At 39.1% G+C, this 25,266-nt stretch overlaps 1 protein-coding gene across 2 annotated transcripts in view; it reads left to right on the forward strand.

The window, feature by feature from the left end:
* The window catches only part of LOC126698779 (TPR repeat-containing protein ZIP4-like), an 84,744-nt gene that overhangs the window by 44,320 nt on the left and 15,158 nt on the right, over window positions 1–25,266 (forward strand). Inside the window, exon 1 of one of the 2 annotated variants that reach the window (XM_050396209.1) lies at window positions 10,814–12,181. The exons of the other annotated variant lie outside the window; for it this stretch is intronic. Coding sequence (XP_050252166.1) covers window positions 10,833–12,181 — 1,349 coding nt within the window. The 5' untranslated portion in view covers window positions 10,814–10,832. Of the gene's footprint in view, window positions 1–10,813; window positions 12,182–25,266 lie in introns of those variants that run through there. 2 annotated transcript variants of the gene reach the window in all.

Here is a 25,266-nt window from a genome sequence, read left to right on the forward strand (position 1 = left end):
GTACACCACCGTCCTAGTCGAGGCTCTAGAACAACCTTTTCTTCTCCCCCAGGACATGGAGGGCCTTGGGCGTACTAGGCAACCTGACCTCTTCATGTCATTAAAGAAGGACCTCACCATGGTAAGTCAGTTAATACTTTTCTGAGTTTAACACCAAGATTCATATTCATTTATATGCATATATTTGATCACTCTGCTATTGCCATGTAGCTTACTCAACAAGTTTGTGTGGCCGAGGAGTGGGTCAAGAACGCTCATGACGAGATTAAAGCTGAGGCCCACTCCTGCTTTGAAGTTGAGAAGGCTCTTGGGGCCCTTAAAGAAGAACACACCCAGTTGTCTGAGAAATTGAAGGAGGTGGACAAGGCTTGCCTAAGCACTGAGGCGGGCCTAAAAACCACGGAGAGGCAGATGGAGGATTAGCGCCAAAAATTGCATATAACTGAGATAAACTTGGCCACCAAAAAGCAAACTGTACTGGATCTTAGGGCGGAGTTGCAGAAAGCCAAGGATGTAGCTCGGGTGGCCAGGGAAGCCGCTGAGGCTGCGGTGAAAGCATCCTATGAACGTGGGGTGCTAGATACGGAGACCCAGCTGTCCGAGGAGGTGGCCGTAGTGTGCAGGGACTACTGTACTAAGTCCTAAGGGGTAGCAATGGACTGGGCGGGAGTCCTTGCAGACTCCGAGTTGAGAAGGGTTGAGAATATCTTCCTCTCGGAGGATATTCGAGAGATTCCGGATGCGGTCCCCCTCCCCGAGCAACTCCCTACCACCCAAGCTCTCCTTCTTGGAGTGGGTGAGGAGACTCAGCCTCCGATGATGGCCAAGCCTTCCAAGGATGCCCTTACAATCAGGGATGTAGTTACCTAGGCCAAGGACACAGAGCTCGAGTCTCAGGCTGAGGATTCCCAATCCGAGAAGGCTGATCTTAAGAAGGACCCTCCACAGGCAAAGGCCTAAGTATAGGATTTTCTTTTGTAGCTTTATATGTGTATATATTTCTTTTGTAATGGCATTCTGCCACCATTTGTAATGCACTTTTCTTTGATTAATGAAAAGAGTTTTATTCTTATTCTATGTGTTTTTATTTTATATGCTTTTAAGATTACGACTATTGCCAATAGACTTGAACTGTTATAACTCTTTCTTTAATAACATCTAATGACAGTAACTTGTCATCAGCTTAAATAATTTGACTAAGTATCAGTAGTAAAAAGATTTGCCACATACTTGCATTGTGACTTGATCTTTCTGTAATGAAGATCGAATCTATTATAGGTAAGTAATTTACTTTGTAAAAAGTAGAAGGCGTAAACATCCTACATTCTGCCCAACACTTAGACAAAGAAATGAGGATTTTTAGCGTGTTTAATAGTGACAATCCGAGGAGTTTGGGCGTAATCCTGGACCTGTTTCACCAATTAGTACCCCAGTGTTAATACTTAGCAATACACCATCAAATATTGATTTCCCTTAAGTATGTGGTCTGGGGGATCAGATATTGAATGTTAATTTTACCCAAGTATGTAGTCTAAGAGACCTGACATGCGTTAGGATCTATTTAACGCTTATAAAAATGCCATTGAGTGTTAATTTCGCCTAAGCATGTGATTCGAGAGACCTGACATAACTTGGGATCTGTTTAACACTTATAAAGATGCTATTGAGTGTTAATTTCACCCAAGCATGTGATCCAAGAGACCTGACATAACTTGGGATCTGTTTAACACTTATAAAGATGTCATTGAGTGTTAATTTCACCCGAGCATGTGATCTAAGAGACCTGACATAACTTGGGATCTGTTTAACACTTATAAAGATGTCATTGAGTGTTAATTTCACCCGAGCATGTGATCCGAGAGACCTGACATAACTTGGGATCTGTTTAACATTTATAAAGATGTCATTGAGTGTTAATTTCACCCCAACATGTGATCCGAAAGACCTGACATAACTTGGGATTTGTTTAACACTTATAAAGATGACATTGAGTGTTAATTTCACCCAAGCATGTGATCCGAGAGACTTAGGATCTGTTTAACACTCATAAAGATTGAACAATGGGAAGTATAATGCATTTATACAACAAATGAACATATTGACAAAGGAAACTTTCATTAATAATAATACCTTTTTAGGTTGTTTACATTCCAAGGGCGTGGTATTACATGCTCATCTAAGTCTTCTAGAAAATATGCCCTCATACCAGCCACTGAGGTGATGTGATATGGTCTTTCCCAATTGGACCCTAGCTTTCCCCATGCTGGATTCTTTGCAGTACCTAGAACTTTCCTCAATACCAAGTCACCAGGCACTAATGGCCTCAGCTTTACATTGGCATCATAACCTTGCTTGAGTTTGTGTTGGTAGTATGCCAATTGAACCATTGCACTTTCTCCTCTTTCTTCAATAAAGTCTAAGCTCTTTTCTAGCAACTTATTGTTACTACTCGAACTGAATGAGATGGTCTTTAGCGTTGGGATGCCCGTTTCTAAAGGAATAACAGTCTCAGCTCCATAAGTCATTGAAAAGGAAGTCTCCCTTGTTGATCTGTGAGGAGTGGTTAGATACGTCCATAGGACATGTGGCAGTTCTTCCACCCACTATCCCTTCGCATCATCCAACCTCTTCTTGAGTCCATTTACTATGACCTTGTTAACAGTCTCAGCTTGTCCATTCCCCTGGGGATAAGCTAGGTTAGAATATCTATTCGTAATTCCCAATTCACAGTAGTATCTCTTGAAGGACTTATTATCAAACTGAAGGCCATTGTCCAAGATGAGGGTGTAAGGGACCCCAAACGGGGTGACAATGTTTTTCTAGACAAACTTCTTGGCATCCATATCTTTGATGTTCGCCAAGGGCTCAGCTTCAACCCACTTAGTAAAATAGTTAGTGCCGACCAGCAAATACCTCTTATTCCCTATTGCCTTGGGGAAATGGCCAACTATATCTAAGCCCCATTGAGCAAATGGCCAAGGGCTGGATAGGGGGTTAAGGACTACTCCTAGCTAATGTATATTTGGTGCAAATCTTTGGCATTGATCACACTTCTTCATATATTCTTGCACTTCTTTCTACATATTTGGCCACCAATAGCCCTAAGTGATGGCCCTATGAGACAAAGATCTGCCTTCTGTGTGGCTTCCACAAATCCCTTCATGTAACTCCTCAAGGAGTAGCTCTGACGCCTCAGGGTGAATGCAGAGTAGATATGGCCTAGAAAAAGAGCGCTTGTACAATTTTTGGTCCTTGGACAGCCAGAAATGAGGCACATTTCTCCTTACCTTATCAGCTTCTGATTTGTCTTCCGACAAAATGTCATCTCTCAAGAATAGTACTATGGGATCCCTCTAGTTAGGCCCTACTTTGACTTGGTGAACATGGACCATCTTTCCCTTTACCTTTGTGGGTTTGCACAAGTCTTCTATAAGGATAACCCAAGGTAAGCTTTGTGCCGAGGAGGTTGCAAGCGTGGCTAGGGAATCAACATGTGTGTTTTCACTTTTAGGGACGTGCAGTAGGCTAAAGGACTTAAATCCTGATTCCAAATGCCAAACTTGACTTAAGTACCCTTACATTCTTTCATCTCTTACTTCTAATTTACCCTTCACTTGGCCAACAACTAGTCTTGAGTTCGAGAACATCCTTACTGCCTTTCCTCCCATTCTTTGAACCATGAACATTCCTTCCAGCAAAACTTCATATTCAGCCTCATTATTTGTGGCCGAGAAGCCCAATCTTAATAATTTCTCAATGGTCAGCTTCTCGGGTGAGATCAGAACTAGCCCCAATTTTCCATCCATGTGCTATGTTTTTGTCACTTCTTCTAGTGAGGGTTTAGCGAACTCAGCCACTAGGTCCGCGACGACCTGACCCTTAACAGAGATACGAGGCATGTACTTGATGTCAAAAGCCCCTAGGACCGTGCCCCATTTAGCAATCCTCCCCGTGTAATCAGTACTTTGAAGTATAGCCTTAAATGGAAGCTGAGTCAGGATGACAACTGTATGTGTTTGAAAGTAATGAGGGAGCTTTCGTGTACCATGTACCACCGCCAAGATGGCTTTCTCCAGTGGTAAATAACGAACCTTGGCCTCATGTAGTGATTTGCTCACAAAGTAAACTGGCTGTTGTACGCTATTGTCAACTCGTATCAACACCAAAGTTACAGCATGAGGGGCCATAGCGATATAAGCAAACAAGACCTCATCTACCTCAGGACTGAACATGATAGGTGGCCAAGATAGATATTCTTTAAGTTGTTGGAAGGCCAAAGCACACTCCTCGGTCCATTCAAATCCCTTTCATTTATTCATCAATAAGAAGAAGGGTCTGCATCTGTCTACTGATCGAGAGATAAACCGGTTCAAGGCAGCAGTCATTCTAGTTAGCTTCTAAACCTCTTTGGGATTCCGAGGTGGTTGTAGACTGTTTATCGCCTTAATCTGGTCGGGATTAACCTCGATTCCCCGGTGAGTCACCATATAGCCTAGAAACTTGCCTGATCTCACACCAAAAGAGCACTTGGAAGCATTAAGGCGTAGCTTGTGTTTCCTCAGAATTTCAAAAATGTTTCCGAGATCTCCCACATGCTCAGGCACCACCTTGCTCTTCACCACCATGTCATCTATATAGACCTCAATATTCTTGCCCAACCGGGGCTCAAACATCTTAGTCATCATCCTTTGATAGGTAGATCCCACATTTTTCAGGACAAAGGGCATCACCTTGTAATGGTAGTTTCTAGTGGGAGTGACAAAAGCTGTCTTCTCTTGATCATCTAAGACTAGTGGTATTTGATGGTATCCTTGAAAGGTATCTAAAAAACTCATCCAATGATGGCCTACAGTGGCATCTACTAGCTGGTCTATCCGAGGCATGGGGAATGGATCTTTTGGGCAAGCCTTATTTAAATCAGTGAAATCCACACATACTCGCCATTTCTCATTCTTTTTCTTCACTACCACAGTATTGGCCAGCCACTCAGGGTAGAAAACTTCCTTGATAGCCCTTGTCTGCTTAAACTTCGTCACCTCATCTTTGACACCATTAGAATGATCTCTAGATGAGTGCCGAGAAGGTTGGTTTTTTGGAGGTAACAGATGGATTGACATTCAAATGGTAGAAAATGAAGTTTGGGTCCACCCCCGGAGCTTCATAAGCACTCCACGCGAATACATCCACATTTTTTCCAAGGAACTCAATTAGCTCTTCCCTTTCTTGGGGAGGTAGGTGGGAACCGACTTGAAAGAACTTCTCCAGATTATCGCCAATAACAACCTTTTCTAGATCTTCGCACTTCGCTTCCTCGATTGATTCATTATCGGGCAATACCAGAGTTTTTGATTACTATAAGCCCCTTTCAACAGAGGCTGAGGACTCGGCTTTGGGCCGATGTAAGATGGCAACCAACATGCATTGGCTAGCCATGGACTGACTCCCCACAATCTCTTTAACCTGGCCCTCCAACAGATATTTCACCTTCTGGTGCAGGATAGAAGAGATGGCTTCTAAGGCATGAAGCCAAGGTCTAGCCACAATAGTCGTGTAGGGTGAATAAGTGTCCACCACAATGAAATCCACTTCCACCACGTCCAAATCGGTCTGTATGGGTAGTCTAATTTGACCTCTTGGAGTAACAGTCTTTCTTTTGAAACTTATTAGAGGGGAATCGTATGCCATTAGGTCCTCGGGTTTCAAATTTAACCCCTTGTACAAGTCGGGGTACATTATCTTAACAGCACTGCCCTGGTCTACCAACACTTTCTTCACATCATACCCCCTATCTTGAGTGTAACTACCAGAGCATTGTCATGGGGTTGGATGGTTCCGATCTTATCTTCGTTCGAGAAGCCCAGAACTTGTGGGACTTCTATTCTGGCTCTTTTTGGCTCCGAATTGTTGTCCTCGGTGGATAGCCGAGCCACAGACATCACTCTAAAGGGACGAGAACCAGTTCTACTAGGAGTAGCAAAGATGACATTGATTGTTCCCAGAGGTCTTAAAGAAGCATCTCTCCGAGGATCCAAACCTGTCTGCTCCGCTTGGCCACTAGAATAATGTAGCAGCTACTTTAACTTCCCTTCTCGGACCAATTGGTCCATATAGTCCCACAAATTCCTGCAATCTTCTGTAGTGTGCCCCTGGTCCTGATGGTATTGGCAATAAAGGCTCTAGTTGCACCTCATGGGGTTTCTAGCCATCTTGTTCGGCCATTTGAAGAACGGCTCATTCTTAATCTTCTCCAAAACCTGATGCACCGGTTCCCAGAATACTGCATTAACTGTCTAGGTGTTGGCAGACCCTGACTGTCTAGCGAAATCTCTTCGAGGTCGATTATTATTGAATCAGTCCAACCTGAAATCCCTCCTCTCCTGAGGGATAATCTTCGCTTTACCTTTCCCTTGCTGTTGGTCTTCCTCCACCCTCTTGTATTTATCAATCCGGTCCATGAGTTGGATCACACTGGTAATAGGTTTGCCAGTCAAAGACTTCCTTAAATCGTGCTCAGCCGAGAGGCTGACCTTAAAAGAGCTGATAGCCATGTCATCAAAGTCACCATCTATCTCATTGTACATCTCTCAGTAGCTATCCGAGTATGTTTTCAGGGTCTTCCCCCCTCACATGGACAATGACAGTAGTGAGTTTAATGGCCGAGGTACCTTAGTACATATGATAAAATAAGAGTCAAAGGCCTGGGTGAGCTCCTTAAAGGAGTCTATGGAATTGACCCTCAGACCATCTAACCATCTCATCGCCACAGGTCCTAAACGGGAAGGAAATACTTTGCACATCAAAGCCTCGTCCTTAGAGTGGATAGCCATCCTCTGGTTGAACTGGCTCACATGTTCTACAGGGTCCGTTCGACCATTGTAAATGGTGAACGTGAGTTGATGGAACCGCCGTGGAAGTTTTGCCCTCTCTATCTTGCGCGTGAAAGGTGATTTGGAGATTTGATTCAACGCCTTGCTCATAGCATTGTTTCCCAAGCCTTTACGAGGTGGGCTCTTGTATCTTCGCCTGTGGTGGTGCTCTTCATCGTAGGAGAAAGACTCGCTTGGTGGAGTTTTTGACCTTTGCCTATAACTAGCATCCTCTTCATCATTGGAGGAGACGTCAGAACTGGAAGGGGTTCGTTTCCGTTGTGCATGGCGCAACTTCTTCTTTAAATCGTCAATCTCCCTTTGCATGGCTCTTTCATTCTACTCATAAGAGACATGACTCCCAAGCCGAGAATGACTTTTACTAGCATGTGTGGTGTGTGCGCTACCTTCTCGATCTCGCTTGCGTTCAAGGTTAAGGAAGTCATCTTGTCACCTAGAACCCATGGATTCTTCTCGATGAGGACCTGATCCTACCATAGTTAGACGTCGAACTCACTATTACACAAGTTCTTCCCACAGACGGCACCAATTGTAAGGACATGATTTACGGCCTAAGCCTAAGATGTATGGGATTTTAGCCCAATGAGCCCAGTACAATAAATTTGTAGAGAGTGGGTCAAAGAACTAGGCTCTAATGAGTTGGACAACGGCTAGTACTGAATTAAATGACAATTAAACACAAGTAAAAGGTTCTGATATCAATGGACTTTCAGTCCGAGGAGGTTACACTTATATAAATTGATCACAATTGGATACAAAGACAATTAAGATTGCTACAGTGTTCTCTCTCTCTATTTTCCGATCACTCTCTCATGGAGGGTCTCTCACTTTATATAGCTAATTTTGGACAATCTTGATCCTACACTTGTTGATCATCTGAATCCTTACTTGAGTACTTATCCTATCGGACACCCTCTTTAGCTTTCTATGAGTTGCGGTAGCCAAGGTAGCACTGTTCAGAGGTCTTCTCTACATAAATGCGGCTAGAAAAGTTGCTGCAGTGCATTTAATATTGTGGTAGCAGCTTTCCCTTAAATATTTTTGGGTTTCCTTCCTTCTCATATGTTCGTGAGGCACAGCCCTATCGTGGGAGCTTCTTGGAGGGTCACTCTAATTGCTGGAGTACATACTTGAGTTGCCTTTATCATATCCGAGGAGGAGTTCCTCCTCGGACCACTTTCCATTCATTCCTTACTCATAAGACTTTAAATTGGAACTCCTGATAATTATTTATTCCTTCTCGGACCATTCAACGTCCTCGGACAAAGCCAAGGCCCAATATATGATCCTGGGCCTTTATCCCTACACACACACACACACACATATATATATATATATATATATATAATAAAAATATTTAAATTACACAATTATAATATTATTTTATATAAATGGAGAACATGTTATTAGAATGATTTTTAAAAATATATAACATAATCAGTTGACTAATTTGAACATATCCAAGAATATATAATTATATATATATATATATATATATATTTTTTAAAGGTAATCTTTTGAATATTTATCACTTTTTATTGCTTTTTTAGGGTCCATATCTCTAATTTCTAATGCTTTATTTTGTTTGTATTTGTTAGCCCAAAACTAAAGAATTTTTCCCAAATAAAATAAAATTTAATACTTTTCAACCCAAAAATTAAGAAAAAAAATGAAATTTTGAACAAAAAAAAATTGAAAAGGAAACTAACAAAAAGAATCAATTTAAGTTTCAATTGTCCAAAGTGAATCAAATGGACCGAATAGACCGAATTGGATTGAAGTGGTTTGAATTAAACCGAAATGGACCAAAGTGGACCGAATTGACCGAGGTGGACTCAATGGACCTAAGTGGACCGAATGGATTGACATATTGAAATAGACCGTAATGGATTGAAATGGATTGAACAGAAGTGGAGTGGAGTGGACCAAATGGGACCATAATGGACCGAGTGGACCGAAATAGACTGAAGCTAATCTAATTGGACCAAAATGCTACGCTAATATGGCTCAAAAGGAGCATAGCAACAATTAATACTATGATTTAACTTTTAGATATTATATAGATTTGTACTAATTTCAGTACAACTTTTAGCAACAATCAATACTATCATATAGCTTTTAGATATCAAGACTTATCAAGACTTATATGGAGTAAAATCTATACTACCTACAATATCACTAAATATAATTAAGAATTTGTTTATTATGTTGTTAACGTGAAACTAACCAATCATATCATTTTGTACATTTTCTAGTTAGTAAGTGATATCATTTAACTGTTTTCTTTGTACTATTAAAAATTTAAATGAAAACATTCATAAGATGCATTATTAAAAAGATTTGATTAATAGTAATTTAAAAATGCTTAAATAACTTCATGTACTAATATTTTTAGATAAAATAATTAAATTAACATATTTAGTTATTTACTAATGCGATTCATGGGGAAACAATAGAGGTTACTACCAGAAAGTTGAGGTTGAACTAAATTTTAGCTTTAGCTTCACCTTCACCTAGTATTTATCTCACTATAGAAAGACCATTGGGAGTGACTTGTCACTGATGTTCTAGAATATGACCCAAGGTATCTAAACACAAATGATAGTTAAGGCTAATTTAGATTCTACAAAAATTGACGTGACTAAATTTCGAAGGATGGATAGATATTAGTGCAGACTGTGATTTGTGAACTAAAAACAGCCCAAATTTCAAAAGTATGAGACCACATAAACAATTGAGACTTCAAATTACCTTGAACTAAACTTCGAAAGCATGCTAGGTTTACCAAGCAAATTTAAGCATTTCTACAGCTCAGCATTGGCACTGAGGATTGTATAAACTCCCCCAAATTGTAAATTTATAGCATCCAAACCTTAAAAGTGTGCATTATTCAGAACTTTAACCGTAAAAAAATTTACAATTGTGAAAAATGCTAAATCTCAGTTTTAGCTCTTGACCCTTTAAAATATCATCCACGCAAGCATGCCATTCTTAAAATTTTTGACATCTTTGCTATAGTGAAGTGTCATCTCTTTGACACCTTATTGTAGTAAGTTGCTAGATTTTTTTTTTTATTATTTTTTTTTCTCTCTCTCTCTCTTGTGTTGTGCCTCTCTCTTCTTGGATCAAAAAAAGGAATTATATATAATAAATAAATAATATTTTAATAAAGTGGTAAAAAAAATAAAACCTTTGATGTTAGGTGTATTATAAAGTGGAGTGTTAAAATAGATAAAATAGTGTTTTGAAATGCTAAATGCTATATTTTTTTTGACATGTTTGATGAAAATGCTTTTATAAATAAGATGGTATTGTAGCAAGATGGTATTTTTTAAAATAATATTTTATAGTGTTTTGGGTTTTAATTGGGTATTGGGTTATATTATTTTTTTGTGTAGATATATTATTTTAATGTGTTGTATGGTAATAAAAGTTAAGATGTTGAGTATATTGTAAAATGATATAGTATAGTAGATAAAGTAACTTTTAAGTTGTTAAAATTGAATTATGTTTCTACTTTTTTTTTTGAGGAAGAAATTATGTTTATACCTTGTACAAAGAATCTTTATTTTTAACAAATTTACAAAATATCCAAACTTTTCTTTATTTAACATTTACATTAATATATTGTAATTAAGAAAAAGCAAAAAAAAAAAAATAAAAAAAAAGGGTTCCTTCTTAATATTTCTCTAAATTCGGTAGTCGAGTCGTCAGTTTTAGTAATTTATGCTTGAAAATTTTTACATATTACACCAAACTCATTTGAAATTATTTTACTTAAAAATAAATGGAGCGTCATGGTAAACAAAATTTTGATAAGATTTGGGGTAAAAAATAATTAGGTATTATTTCGGCCTAAATATATATTTATAGGACGCATTCATTCAAATTTTTGAAAAAAAAAAAAAAAAGGCAAAGTGTGTGAATTGGCGCCAAAGGCAAAAAATGAGAATAGCAGAGATATCATCATCACCATCACCTTCAACTCAACACCAACAAGATTCCCAACTCCTTCTCTCTCAAATCGAATCTTCAATCAAACACTTCGAGCATTTCTCTTCAACTCTCAACAACACTAACACTAACACCAACACCAACACCAACACCATCTCTTCCAATCTCCGTCAATCCCTCACTCAGCTGAGTCAACTCGGTCCCTTCTCCTCCGAGTTCAACCTCCATCTATGGAAACTCAGTTACCGTCTCTGGAACTCCTGCGTCGACCTCTCCAACCTCAATCCCAAACTCCACTCCTCTTCTTCTTCTTCTTCTTCTTCTTCTGCTTTGTCTCTCGACCTCGCCAAGCTCCGCCACATCGCCGCCGATATCCTCTCCCTCGCCGGCAACGTCTCCGGAGTTCCTTCTCCGTCCATCAAGTCCGCTTCCTTCTACTACAAAACCGGCCTCATCTGGCATGACCTTCGCCGCTTCGACCTCGCTTCCTCTTGCTTCGAGAAAGCCACCGATCTTCTCTCTAACTCCAACGCCGCCGCCGCCATCTCCGCTGACGATTCAACGAAACTTCTTCTCGATGTCAATCTCGCCAGATCTCGTACGGCCTGGGAACTCTCCGACCGAAACCTCGCCGTCGCTTTGCTTAGCCGCTCCAAGACCTTGCTTCTCTGCTCCAATCACTACGGTTCGCTCGCTAACCAGTACTTAGCCTTCGGGAAATCTCTTCTATCGAAGAAGAATGAGACTGAATCTCTCTCCGAAGCTCTCAAATTGATGAAGGAAGCATTGGATCTGTGCGAGAAAGTCGGAAACGGAAATCTGAGAGAATTGAGATGGAAAACGCTGCGGTTCATCTCAGCCGTCCATTTACAGAAAGAAGAGTACGAGAGCGTGATCAAGTGCGTTAGGGTTCTGAGACAGAGTGAGGACGAGAAAAACCAGCATCCGAGTCTGCCAGTAATGGCGGTGAAGGCCTGGTTAGGGTTAAGAAGGTTCGGTGAAGCAGAGAAGGAGCTCAGGGGCATGGTGGTAAATACTGGAATTCCGGAGGGCGTTTGGTTGTCCGCGGTGGAAGCCTATTTCGATGCGGCGGGAGGGTCAGCCGGGGCCGAGACAGCCAAGGGGCTCTTCTTGGGGCTAATGGGGCGATGCCATGTCAGCGCGGGGGCGGCGGTGAGAGTGGCTCACAGGGTGGTTGGGGATGGTGTTGAGAGTGAGGGGTCTAAAGTGAGGGCTAAAGTGGTGGCAGAGCTGGTCTCAGATGACAGAGTAGTGGCGCTATTTGCAGGCGAGGCGGTAGCTAAGGAGAGGATGGCAATGCACGCTGTGCTTTGGAATTGGTAATCACTGAACTCAACTCCAAATCTTTTGTGTTACATTGATTAAATTGTCAATTTCAATTCCACATTGATTTCATCTCAGCTATAAGTTAAAGCTGTATTTAGTAATTTATTATTGGCATTTGGATTCTCATAACAAAATCCATCTATATTTGAAATTTTGAATGTGGGACTGGTTTATCAAAATCAGTACTAATCCCTCCATGGAGGATCAAACTTTATGTTGGGATTTTATTGGCTTCTTCTGATTTCTTGTCTCCTTTGCTGCATGAAAAAACGTCTACCCCTGAATCAAATTCCTAATTACTGCTAACATAAGGAACTACTTTTCGACTATAGAAGTTGATTCATTAGTATTTGTTGATGTGATGGAGTAGTGGTTTGCTACAAAATGTTAGGATTTCTTGGGATTTTATCAAAATCAGTACTAATCCCTCCATGGAGGATCAAACTTTATGTTGGGATTTTATTGGCTTCTTCTGATTTCTTGTCTCCTTTGCTGCATGAAAAAACGTCTACCCCTGAATCAAATTTCTAATTACTGCTAACATAAGGAACTACTTTTCGACTATAGAAGTTGATTCATTAGTATTTGTTGATGTGATGGAGTAGTGGTTTGCTACAAAATGTTAGTACAAAGTATAACATTGTTACTTGGATTGGTTCTACAACTACAAGGGCTCTGATTTAAGAAATGGAGGCTATATCAAAACATTTTTCATTCTGATTGTTGTGTTTGACATCTAAATGAGCCAAAATACTTGGAACTTAAAATATCTTAGTCCTTTTGTTCCTATTTATTCCCTCTGCAACTCTTTTTCTATTCCTGAGTAAGTTTGAACCAGGATCAGATGATCAGTAGCCCTTAAAAGGAGTCTCCTAAAAAAAATCACACTTCTAATAAATTCAGAAATTTTTCCCTAAAAAAAAAAGAAATAAAAACTCAGAATTCTAACGATAAAAGGGCCGACGAGGAAAGGAGTCTAGAGGATAGATTTTTTTTATAATTTTTTTTTTAAAAGCTGTACTAATTAATGGATAAAGAACGCCGTCGTTTGCTCTGTTGTAAAAGAAAAAAAGAAAAAAGAAAAAAAACCCCTTCCTTTTGAGATAAAACCAGAAACAGAGTGCAACAACAAAAGGTTACATTGTTCACCGCCTAAGAATTCGAATTCGGAATTCCTAATCACACTCGGATTTTGTTCACCGCCTCATCTTTCTTACGTTTTACTCTAAAAAGTAGCCGTTGAGGCGGTGATCATTTACCGAGTTTGTTTAGGATTTCTGAATTCCGAATAGCAAAAGGAAACAATTGTTGGGTATTTATAAGATTGCAATGCTTTGCATAGAGACTACATTTTTTATATATTGAAATTCCAGTATCCACAACGTCTCCTTCACCCATCTGATTTACGCTACTTCTTCTTCTTCCTTCAAAACCCTTTCTTACTCTCTCTGATCTGTGACCCTCATTCATGGCTATTATTGCTAAACTCCTTGGTTGTTCCAAGAACAAGGTGCACCATCATACCGACAACAACAACGTAGAACAAGAAGAAAGTATGTACGCCTTTTACAAACGCATTATTGCTAAACTCCTTGGTTGTTTCAAGAACAAGGTGCACCATCATACCGACAACAACAACGTAGCACTAGATCAAGAGCAAGAAGAAAGTATGTACGCCTTTTACAAACGCATTGAGACCCAGAATCAACTCAGCACTGACTTCTTGAGTTTCCAACCTCAAGTTTCTGTGTATGTAAGAAACTCTCTGGTTGATTGGTTGACGTCCCTCCATTTTTCTCTTGATCTTTTGCAACCGACTCTGTTTCTCGCTGTCAATATTGTCGACCGTTTCCTCTCTGTTGAGGTTGTGTCGTCTGAACATGACTTGAAACAGGTGGCTATTGTTGCATTAGTCATTGCCTGTAAATTTGAGGAGAACTGGTCTCCTTCTGCCCTTAATTTAATGGAGGAGGATGAGGATGGTTGCAGTCAACAGCAGATTGATGCCATCGAAAAAAACGTTCTTCAAAAATTGGGGTGGAAGTTATTGGTTCCTACTATCCATTCCTTTTTGGTTGAAATTTTCGAATCTTGTGAGTACCGTGATCAAGAATTCAAGGATATGGCATTCTTTTTTGGTGAAGTGGCACTTAACAATTACCATGCTACTATCAGTTACTCACCATCCACACTTGCTGTCTCTGCCATTTATGCTGCAATGTGCGTGCTAAAGAAAAGCGATGATGATTCCAAGCAGAAATTTCTTAACACCAATCAATCTCATTCTAAAGGAGAAATCACCTTCTGTGCTGGAATGCTTCAACGGTTGGCGAGAATGGCACCCACTGGGAAACTGATGATAACCCTTGCTGAGAAGTATTCTGATCAAATATTGATATTACATTCCAAAAAGTAGTAACTCTAGTTTCTATGTTTTCTGTTTTTTTGTTTCTTGTAAATTTTAGTGCTTTTTTTTTTTTTTTTTTTAATTAATAGAGTCTAGTATTATTTCAGTGGTTTCAATATGTAATTTGGATACAATGATATCGCCAACAAGGTGATAATATCATTTTTTTTTTTTTTTATAACGTAATGTCACCTTGAGCACACGTTGAGTGATAATATGGACTAATTTCAATAAAAATATGTCACCTTATAGAAAGTGCATTTTAGAGTTTGGCATAAGATTTCATATATCACCCAAAAAAAAAAAAAAAAAAGTTTGGAATAAGAATGCATTCAACTTTTGGTTTTTCTCCTTTATTGATTACTCTTAGGAGGGGTTCAGTGATGATGTGGCCAATTGATATTCAAATTAAAATAATCGCACACTCAATTTTATAATTTGTTGACTTGTACGATTGTGAGTAATTGATATTTTTTGTCCACTACTGACTTATGCGACCCACCACTTTTTGTCGATCACCCACAATCGCACAAGTTAGTAAGTTGTGAAGTTAGATGTCGGAATGATTGTACTTGTAATATTGTTATCCACCAAAAGTGCACTAGTCTAACTAAGGTACCGCAAAGAATGTTACAAACTATAACATCCACCTTGGTATGAATCCAAAGGCAAGGGATGTGATGTTGTGATGAGGTCTGGGGAGTGAATGAGGGTGATAATTGTAGCAAGAGAGAGCAAAGGGACAACTATATCAAAAGGAAAAGCAAGAAGGGCAAAAGACTCAGCGATAAAAGAACTAGAGGATTACTCAATGAACTTTCCCTTCTCTACCCTCCTTTTACCTGCTTTTCTCTTTTATCACTTGAATTCTAAATTGAGAACCATGTTTTATTTTTAGCCAATCATGACATGAATGCAAAATCAAAGAGACAAATGCAATTCAATTTTGTATCAAAAGCTCTTTTTGTCAAGATATCGATATATAAATATATATATATATGAATTTTACTAATATGTGCCTTCAGGACACACATTAATTTTTATTTTTGGAAAAAATTTTCTCGAGAATTGAAAAAGTAGTGACAACTTTTTCAATTTTCAAGAAAATATTTCCAAAAATAGGAAGCTTAATGTGTGCCCTAAGGACACACATTAACCGGACCTATATTATACATCTTTACCAAATAAACTTTTAAAAGACTAATTGTTCTTTTTAGAAATTAATATTAGACTAATTAATACAGTTTTGTTTCTTTTTTTTTTTATACCACACATAACACATTGCTCAAGCACAACATTCATTGCTTTTTTTTTTTTTTTTTTTTAAAGCTGTCCAAAAAAATAAAAAAAAATAAAAACCCAACATTCTTTGCTCAACACCTCTCTGCATCAGCTCTGTTTCTCAAGGACTCGCAGACATCATCTTGTTATGGAAACAGAGGAAACAAATCAGCTCAATACTACGAATACAAGAGGAAACAGCAACCAACACGCACAACTCAAATTCTCAGACTTCACTATCCGAATTTACACAGACACAACCTCGTCATGGCACAACAAACGCAAAGCACATACCCAATCAAATCCGAAACCAAACCCTCCAAATGCTCACCCTGGCCCACCTCCCATAAAATAGAGTTGGGTTAGGTGAATTATATCCAAACCGTGTCTCTCAATAACCCAGGTTCGACTGAAACTCTCTCAAACTTAAACTAAATCCCTTGGGCTCAGACCTGTTCAAAGTGGGCCTATGTCTAACTAAACCCATATTTGAGCCCAACTTAAACAAAAATATCCAAAATAAAAACCCTACTACGTTAAATAATAAAGAACGACGTCGTCTCTTTCTTGGATTGTTGATAGTTGAGTCGGTGAACGAGTTTCATTAGGAAGTCCGAATACTAAAAGGAAACAATTGTTGGGTATTTATAAGTTTACATTGCATTGAATAAATTTTACATTATCTTTTTTAAAATCTGCTTGAGATTACAGAGCAGATTTGCGCTTCTTCTTCCTTCGAAACCCACTTTGATCTGTGTATTTCAACTTCAACAACCCATGACTATTTTTTCTAATCTCCTGGGCTGTTTGAAGAAGAAGAAGGTGCAACATCATACCCACAATAACGTAGCACTAGAACAAGAACAACGTCAAAATACGTATGCCTTTTACAAACACATAGAGAAGCAGAATCAACTCAACACTAACTTCTTGAGTTTCCAACCTCATGTTACTGAGTACCTAAGAGACTCTATGGTTGATTGGTTGACGTCCCTCCATTTTTCTCTCCCTCTTACACAACCGACTCTCTTTCTCGCCGTCAATATTTTCGATCGTTTCCTGTCCGTTGAGCTTGTGTTGTCTAAACATGACTTGAAAATGGTGGCTATTGTTGCATTAGTCATTGCCTCTAAGTTTGAGGAGAGACGGTTTCCTTGTGCTCTTACCTTAATGGAGAATGGGGTCGGTAGTAATTACAGTCAACAACAGATAATTGCTATGGAAAAAAATATTCTTCAAAAATTGGGGTGGAAGTTATTAGTTCCAACCATCCATTTCTTCTTGGTTGAAATTTTAGATTCTTGCGGGTATTTTGATCGAGAATTCAAGCATATGGCATTCTTTTTTGGTGAAGTGGCCCTTAACGATTACCATGCTACTATCAGTTACTCTCCATGCACACTTGCTGTCTCTGCCATTTATGCTGCAATGTGCATGCTAAAGAAAAGCCACAGTTCCAAGAGGAGATTTCTTAACACCAATCAATCTCATTCGAAAAAAGAAGTCATCTTCTGTGCTGAAATGCTTCAACGGCTGGCGAATATGGCACCTAATGGGAAACTAATGAGAACGGTTTCTAGAAAGTATTCTGATGAAGTTTTGCTGGTGCATTCCAAAAATATGGTTTCTATGTTTTTTGTTTTTTGTTTTCAGTTTTTTTGTTTTTTTTTTGTTTCTTGTAAATTTTAGTGTTTATTTATTTATTAATAAAAAAGATATACTACGTCTACAACATTTTTAGAACAAATCATAGGTGGTTAGTTGTTATTGGTTCAAATTTCAAACTAACGCTAAGATTACTTTTTTTCCCCAACAATAACAACTAGTTACAACTTGTCACTTAGGATTTATTGTAAAAATATTGTTGACATATCATTTCTCTTAATAAAATCTAGTATTATTTTAGTGGTTTCAATAGGTACTTTGGATCCAATTATATCATAAAATGGTGATAATATCATTTTTTTTATTACATAATGTCACCTTGAACACACTATGAGTGATAATATGGACTTATTTCATTTACATTTTTAAAAGGGGAAAAAACAAATCATTTCATTTCATTTTTATGTCCAAATTCCCCAAAAAAGTGATTCAATTTCTAAAAAAAAAACTAGTTTCTTTGTAAGTAGAAGTTGGGTTTTCTCTCAAACTTCTCTTTCACAGTAGAATTTGAGTGTCCCTTCGACAAAGGTGCTGAGTATCCTGGGAGTAACACTGTTGCTTCTTGGCTTGTTGGGTTCTTTTTTGGGGGTGTGGGAAACAGTTTTTGCGAGTGTGAGGACGGATGATTTGGCTCAGTCATGGAATCGGCTTACGCTGTCAGATAGAGAGGGACTGGGGTGTTGTTTGCTTGATGATGATAGTAATGAGAAGTTTTCCATTGTTGCAAAGTTTCTAACAAAGCGAGCCAATAACATGGAGGTCATAGCGAAGACGTTTAACCCGCTGTGGAGAGCTAAGAACGGTTTCAAGATCTAGAGTTTAAGAGATCACAAAATTCTGTTCACCTTTGATAATAGGGAGGATGTGGATAGAATTTTAGAGGGAGAGCCATGGACTTTCAATAAACACCTGGTGGTAATGAGTCGATATGAGAACGAGTCCTCACTTTGGGATATAAGGTTTGAGAAGACGAAACTATGGGTCCAACTACATGGTATTCCCATGAAATTTGTGACATTAGAGGCTACGAAGAAAATTGGTAGTGTTTTGGGGGAGGTTTTCACGCCGACGGATCCAAAATTATTTGATGGTGGTCATTTTATCCGAATTTAGGCCTCCATTGATCTGTCATTACCATTGTATCGTGGTAGACTGATTTCTGTAGGTGAAGGAGGTAAGCAGGTGTGGATATTGTTCAAGTATGAGAGGTTGCTGAATATGTGCTACTAGTGTGGACGACTCACTCACGATGATAGAGACTGTGAGTTGTGGATTGATAGTGAAGGAACTCTTACACCAGAGCAACGTGAATTTGGTCCATATTTCAGAGCTCCACCATTTGTTGCTGCAAGACAAAGTGTAATACTAGTCCCTGGGTTTTATGCCGAGAAGAAGAAGAGGAGTTCAGGTACACCAGGGGATATTGATTCAGTTTGGAATTCTGATTATGGTAGAGGAAGAGCACCGGGGCAGCCACAAGGAGTAACGGCTAGCAATAATATCAGTATTGAAGTCGAGGGAATAAATGTATCATTAAGGCATAATGAAGGGGATAGGATTAATAGGGAAGATTTGGTCAATCAAAACATATTTAAGGAGATAATTGCTGAGGAATTGAAGACTCCTAAGGAAACTGAAATTGCTGGTGAGGTAAGTAATGAGGAATTAAGTCTGGCTCAAGAGTTTGGGGCTGCTAATCTATTGGGATTGGGAAGGAATGTGACAAGAAGCTCTAATGCATGTGACAACTTAAGTGAGACTCCAAAACTCAACAAGTCACGTGTTGCTAAGGAAAGTAGGGCTCACAAATCACCTAATTCACGTGCATTATCTACTTGGACACTCAGAGAAAGAAAAAAGCCTAGAGATATCACGACAGTAGGTTTTTAGTCACAAGGGAGGAAGAGAATGGCTGGAATAGAGGTAGATCACTGTGAAGTTTCAGCAAAGCGATTCCAAGTAGCCCTCAGTGAAGAAAACAAAACTTTTTTAAAGGCGAGAGCTGATGTTCAGCCTCGCTAACAGCAATCGGTTGTTTAGTATGGAACTGTAATGGGCTTGGGAACCTGCGTACAAGGAGACGTCATGAAGCTTGGACCAAGCTTAGGGCATTGAACTCATGACTTGAAAAGCCATGGCTTTGTTACGGGGATGTTAATGAAATTATCGACAAGATGAGAAACTTGGGGGTGGAAGAAGGCCCTATAAACAGATGTAGCAATTTAGGGAGGTTATTGATGAATGTGGTTTCATGGACTTGGGATTTGAGGGCTCTAAATATACTTGGAGCAAGCACTTTGAAAATGGAGTTTCAATTTGGGAGAGGCTTGATAGGAGTTTGGTAAATAATAGTTGGTTCATGAAATTTGGAGGTTTAAGGGTGTACCATTTGTTTTGTAATTCATCAGATCATATTCCAATTCTTATATCACTATCAAGTTTGAACCCACCTAGCTGGAATTTTTTTTTTTATTCGAACAGATGTGGCTCTTAAATTCCAGTTGTGAGGAGGTGGTAGTTTCGGCTTGGGGCAGTGGGAGTGAAATCGATTTAGAGGGCAATGGGAGAAAAATGTGTTTGGGAATGTGAGAATGGAATCAAATCATTTGAAAAAGGACCTAGCTAGAGAAGAGAGGGCAGCCATGGTTAGTGGGAACAATTTTAGGGTGAGACAAATTAAAAAGGAGATTGAGGTGTTGTAAGATAGGGAAGCTACAATGTGGGCTCAATGATCACGAATTCTATGGGCAAATCAAGGGGATAAAAATACAAAATATTTCCATTGTTGTGCCACAAGGAGATTCAGGAAAAACTCAATGGAAGGTATTAGGGATGAGGGGGGGTGTGTGGAGAACTAGACAGGAGGATATTGGGGAAGTTATGGTGAACTATTACAAGTCTCTTTTTGCCTTAACAGATGCGAGGGTTTCCACAGGCATCTTAGATTGTGTGCCTAAAGTGATTGATGAAAGATAAATGAAAGTTTATGTAGAGAGTTTGAAGCAAGTGAAGTAGCTACTGCCCTCCAACAAATGGTGCCCCTCAAGGCACTTGGTCCAGATAGTATGCCTTTACTCTTTTATCAACATTTTTGAAACACGGTAAATCATGATGTCACCTCATCCATCTTGTCATGGTTGAACTCAGGCACTCTACCTACTCTCCTAAACAATACTTTTATCGCACTTGTTCCAAAAATAAACTCTCCTGAATATACACACCAATTTCACCCGATCAGCCTATGTAATGTCCTTTACAAAATTCACTCCAAAGTTCTTACAAATCGCCTCAAAAAATTACTCCCATCCATTATCACAGAACACCAATCAGCCTTCACTAAGGGTAGATTAATTTCTGATAATATTTTGGTGGCCTTTGAGACCTTGCATAGTTTACAAAACTATAAGGGGGGTAATTATGGTTATATGGCACTAAAATTGGATATGAGTAAGGCGTACGACCAGGTGTAGTGGTATTATTTAGAGAGGATAATGAGGAAGATGGGTTTTAGGGAGAGGTGGATAAATCTTGTAATGGGTTGTGTGAAAACAGTATCATATTTGGCCTTGGTAAATGAAGAACCATGTAAGATGATTTTTCCTACAAGGAGGATTAGGCAGGGAGACCCACTTTCCCCCTTCTTATTCCTTCTTTGTACGGAGGGGCTGAATGGTTTAATTAAAAATGTGGAATTACAAGGTGATATCCATGGCTACTCCCTTTGTAGGAGGGGCCCAAAACTAACGCATCTGCTTTTTGTAGATGATAGTCTTATTTTTTGCAGGGCAACAATAGAGGAGTGTGACAATGTCTTGGAGATGCTAAAAGAGTATGAAGAGGCCTCGGGTCAAAAAATGAATAGGAGTAAAACCTCCTTGTTCTTTAGAGTCTATTCTGGAGGAGGTGAAGCATGGAATCAAGGCAGCCATAGGTGTTCCAGAAATCTTGCTGTATGAAAAATACCTCGGGTTTCCCTCCTTAGTTGGGAAAGGAAAGAAAGAAAGTTTTAACTACATTAAGGAGAAGGTTTGGCGGAAACTTCAAGGGTGGGAAGCAAAATTACTTTCACAAGCTGGAAGGGAAGTGCTCTTAAGGGTGGTCATATAAGCCATCCCCATTTACACTATAGGATGTTTTAAATTGCCAGTGAGTTTGTACAATGAAATTGAGGCTCTAATCAAAAGATTTTGGTGGGGCCAAAAGGGCGACTGTAGGAAAATTCATTGGGTTAAATGGGAAGAGATGACAAAATCTAAGACTGTTGGAGGTATGGCCTTTCGAGATCTTACTATGTTCAATGATTCACTTCTAGCAAAGCAAGCATGGCGACTCTTGCATAATAAAACCTCACTCTTCTACAAAGTGTTTAAATCTCGTTTCTTACCTAATTTATCACTCATGGAGGCTGTCGACTCAAGGATGGGGTCTTATGCTTGGAAGAGTATACTTAGAGGATGAGACATCATTCAAATGGGGGCATTATGGAGGGTAGGAAGTGGAGAAAAAATAAATATTTGGCAGAAACATTGGCTGCCAAGAAAACACCCAATGCATCAACCTACTTGCCCATTGGAGAGTTTCGAAAATCATACCGTTGACTCACTTATTGACCCAAGCACAAGAAGATGGAATGAAGAGATGGTGGATGGATTATTTGTGGAAGAGGATGCTGAGTTGATCAAGAAAATTCCCCTTAGTTAACACGTGATAGAAGACACTTTGTATTGGCCTTACTCTACCTCAGGAAATTACTCTTGCAAGTTCGGATATAGATTCCTTAAAGAAGAGGAGCTGCAATTAAATGCTCATACACCTCTAATCTGTCATAAGCGGGTTTGGAAGGAAGTATGGCAGATGCAAGCTCCACCAAAGATAAAAAAATTTCTTTGGAGAGCTTGCCATAATGTACTTCCAACCTAACAAGCATTGATGCAAAGGAAATTTTAGAGGACCCAATCTGTGAAAGATGTAAACTGGCAGTAGAGGATTCGGTGCATGCTTTGTGGTAATGTCCGGAGCTGGATGTTGTGTGGGCTGATCTGGAAAAATGGGGGTTTAGGTATGAAATTGATTTCACATGTGTAAAGGAGCTGCTGTCATGGATGATAGAGGAAGGAAAATGAAAGTTCAAATAGTGTATAAAACACCAATGAACGTTTAGACCCCCAAATACAAAATTGCCAACACAAGCTTATAATCAAAGAATATATATGCGGAATATGAAATATAAGCTATATCCAAATTGGTAACACACTCTAAACCATAATTAATTACAAACACAGCAACAATTAAAAGGTAAAGAGAAAGGAAAGAGAGTTGCAAACACAAAGATAACACGGTGATGTGTTATCGAAGAGGAAACCTAAGTACCCGGCAAAAAACCTCTCTGCCACCCTCCAATCGATCAATAATCTACTAGAGAATGAAGTTGTGATACATGAATAGCAAAAGACCCTTCAAGCCTAATCTACCCAGTGCACTTAAGTCCTCCAAGCTTCTTACTCCAACAGGGTTACGTCGAACCTTGTCTTCTCTAGCTTACCAGATCCCGCAATAAGCCCATTGCATTAACCAAATGAATTGGTCCTCTCTAAACTGCTTCCCAAACACCAAAACACCTCCTCACTGATATGGGTATGGTGAGATAAGGATTTGGCAAATGTACCTCTCAAGGATATATCAATGGAGATGGTGAGAGTAGAGGAATTTGGTGAATCAAATGATAAAGATTGTGGATGAGTCAATTTTTTTTTTCTCTAGGGTTTTTCTCTCAAAATTCTCTCTGGAAGTTCTCTACATTTCGTGGGTATAAGGGTATTTATAGTAGTGTATATGAGGAATGCAAAAAGTCAATTTTCATCAAACAGGGCATTCTAGTGACTCAACCTCGTGACTGGAACGAGTCGCAAGCTAATTACCTAGCCAGACTGGAAGTTTTGTCCTGTAGTGCTTCAGCTATCGTGACCCTTCAACTCCCTTGCATACTTCACACGTGTGCCATTCTGGCGACTTGCCAGTCGCAAGCCAGTCACGAGATCTAGTTGTGAGACTCCTTTGAATTTCACACATCTTAAGTTTTCTTCACATTCTCTCACACACTACTCTTACATAAATCCCACCTAAATACAGGGTATCTAATTGCTAAATTACAAGCAAATTTTGTACAGAATAAAGCCAACACATGATTGAATAAATTCAACCTTACAGAAAGCCACTGGAGCTGCTAGCATACACGGCTTGGACTGTTTGGAATCAAAGGAACAAGGTGAGGCTCAATCTACAAGCTAGTCCGCTGCACCAAGTTGCTGAACAGACAGCAGAAATGTTGGCGCAATAAAGAGCCAACACAGAAGCTTCAGGTATACAGGTGAGGAGCAATGGAAATGGAGGAAACAGATGGAGAGTACTTCAAGTTGGTTTTGTGAAAGTTAACTTTGATGGAGCAGTCTTTGGTGAATTAAATCAGTCAGGTGTTGGAGTTGTAATAAGGGATAACAATAGGGCTATTTTAGCTTCATGTTTAGAGAAGATGTTTTAGGCGTATAAGGCGTAGGAGACAGAAGCATTGGCTGCTCAGAAAGCCTTGATGTTCGCTCATGAGTTAGGGTTCCAAAATGTTATACTAGAAGGTGATACCCTTGGTTTGATTCAAGCTTTGAAGTCATAAGAGCAGAACCTATGCCCATTGGGTCTACTGGTGGAGGATGTGAAAGTTTACTCGAATCATTTTCAAAGAGTGTTGTATTCTCATGTAAAGAGAAACGGCAATAGTGTGGCTCATTATCTGGCGAAACATACTTTAAGCATACCAGATTTACAAGTATGGATGGAAGATGTACCTTCTCATATTGTTTTGTTTTTACATTTGGATGCAACTCATTTACATTAATAAAAGTACTTATGTTCTTTCTCAAAAAAAAAAAAAAAATTCTCAAAATGTAAATGTCATGCAAAAGCATATCCAAGCTTTTTTACCAATTGCAGGGCAGGAACATTTGTAGGCTCCTCTGAAATTTGGGCGTTCTCATTAGTTGGTTGTTCCCCAGCCAATTGCTGATCTTGGTTTGAACTTATATAGCTTGAATCATCCTTGCTCCCCATCTTTGATTTCACAGACTTGGATCTCGAGTCCAGTGAGTGGCTGAGAGGACAATGAACATCATGTGCATCTAGATTTTTAGTGTGAGACCACAAATTAGGCAATGACTCTACCAGCTGCCCAACTTCGTTACCAGAAACCTTATGACTTCTAGTTATTATAATGGGGCTTGATGTTACCTTTGATTTTTCTATCTCAATATCAGTCAATAGATTCTCTTGAACAAACTTTTCAAATGAATATGACTCACGTTCATATATAGCTAGAGGTCTAGAATGTTTTTCCCCTGAAATGAAACACAAATTTGACCAAAGAAGCTTGATTTTTTAAAAATAATCTGTATCACTAACATGAGAGTAATGTTATGTGAAGTATATATTTTCTTCTTCTCCCTTTGTTTTTGGATAGGTTAGTATAATATAATTCGGGTTGATAAACTACAACAATAGTTTATATGTTGGCAACAGAATATTCTAAGAATGGAAAGAACAAGGAACCAAAATGCCTCAATAAAGATGTGTGCATGGGTTTATTGACCAAAGACTTGTTTGGATCTAAAATAGTATAAGGATAAGCAATGATTTGATATATTTTGACAGTCACGTTTCCTTTAAAAAAATACCGCG

Source organism: Quercus robur, chromosome 9 (genome assembly GCF_932294415.1).
Source record: "Quercus robur chromosome 9, dhQueRobu3.1, whole genome shotgun sequence".
NCBI lineage: Eukaryota > Viridiplantae > Streptophyta > Magnoliopsida > Fagales > Fagaceae > Quercus > Quercus robur.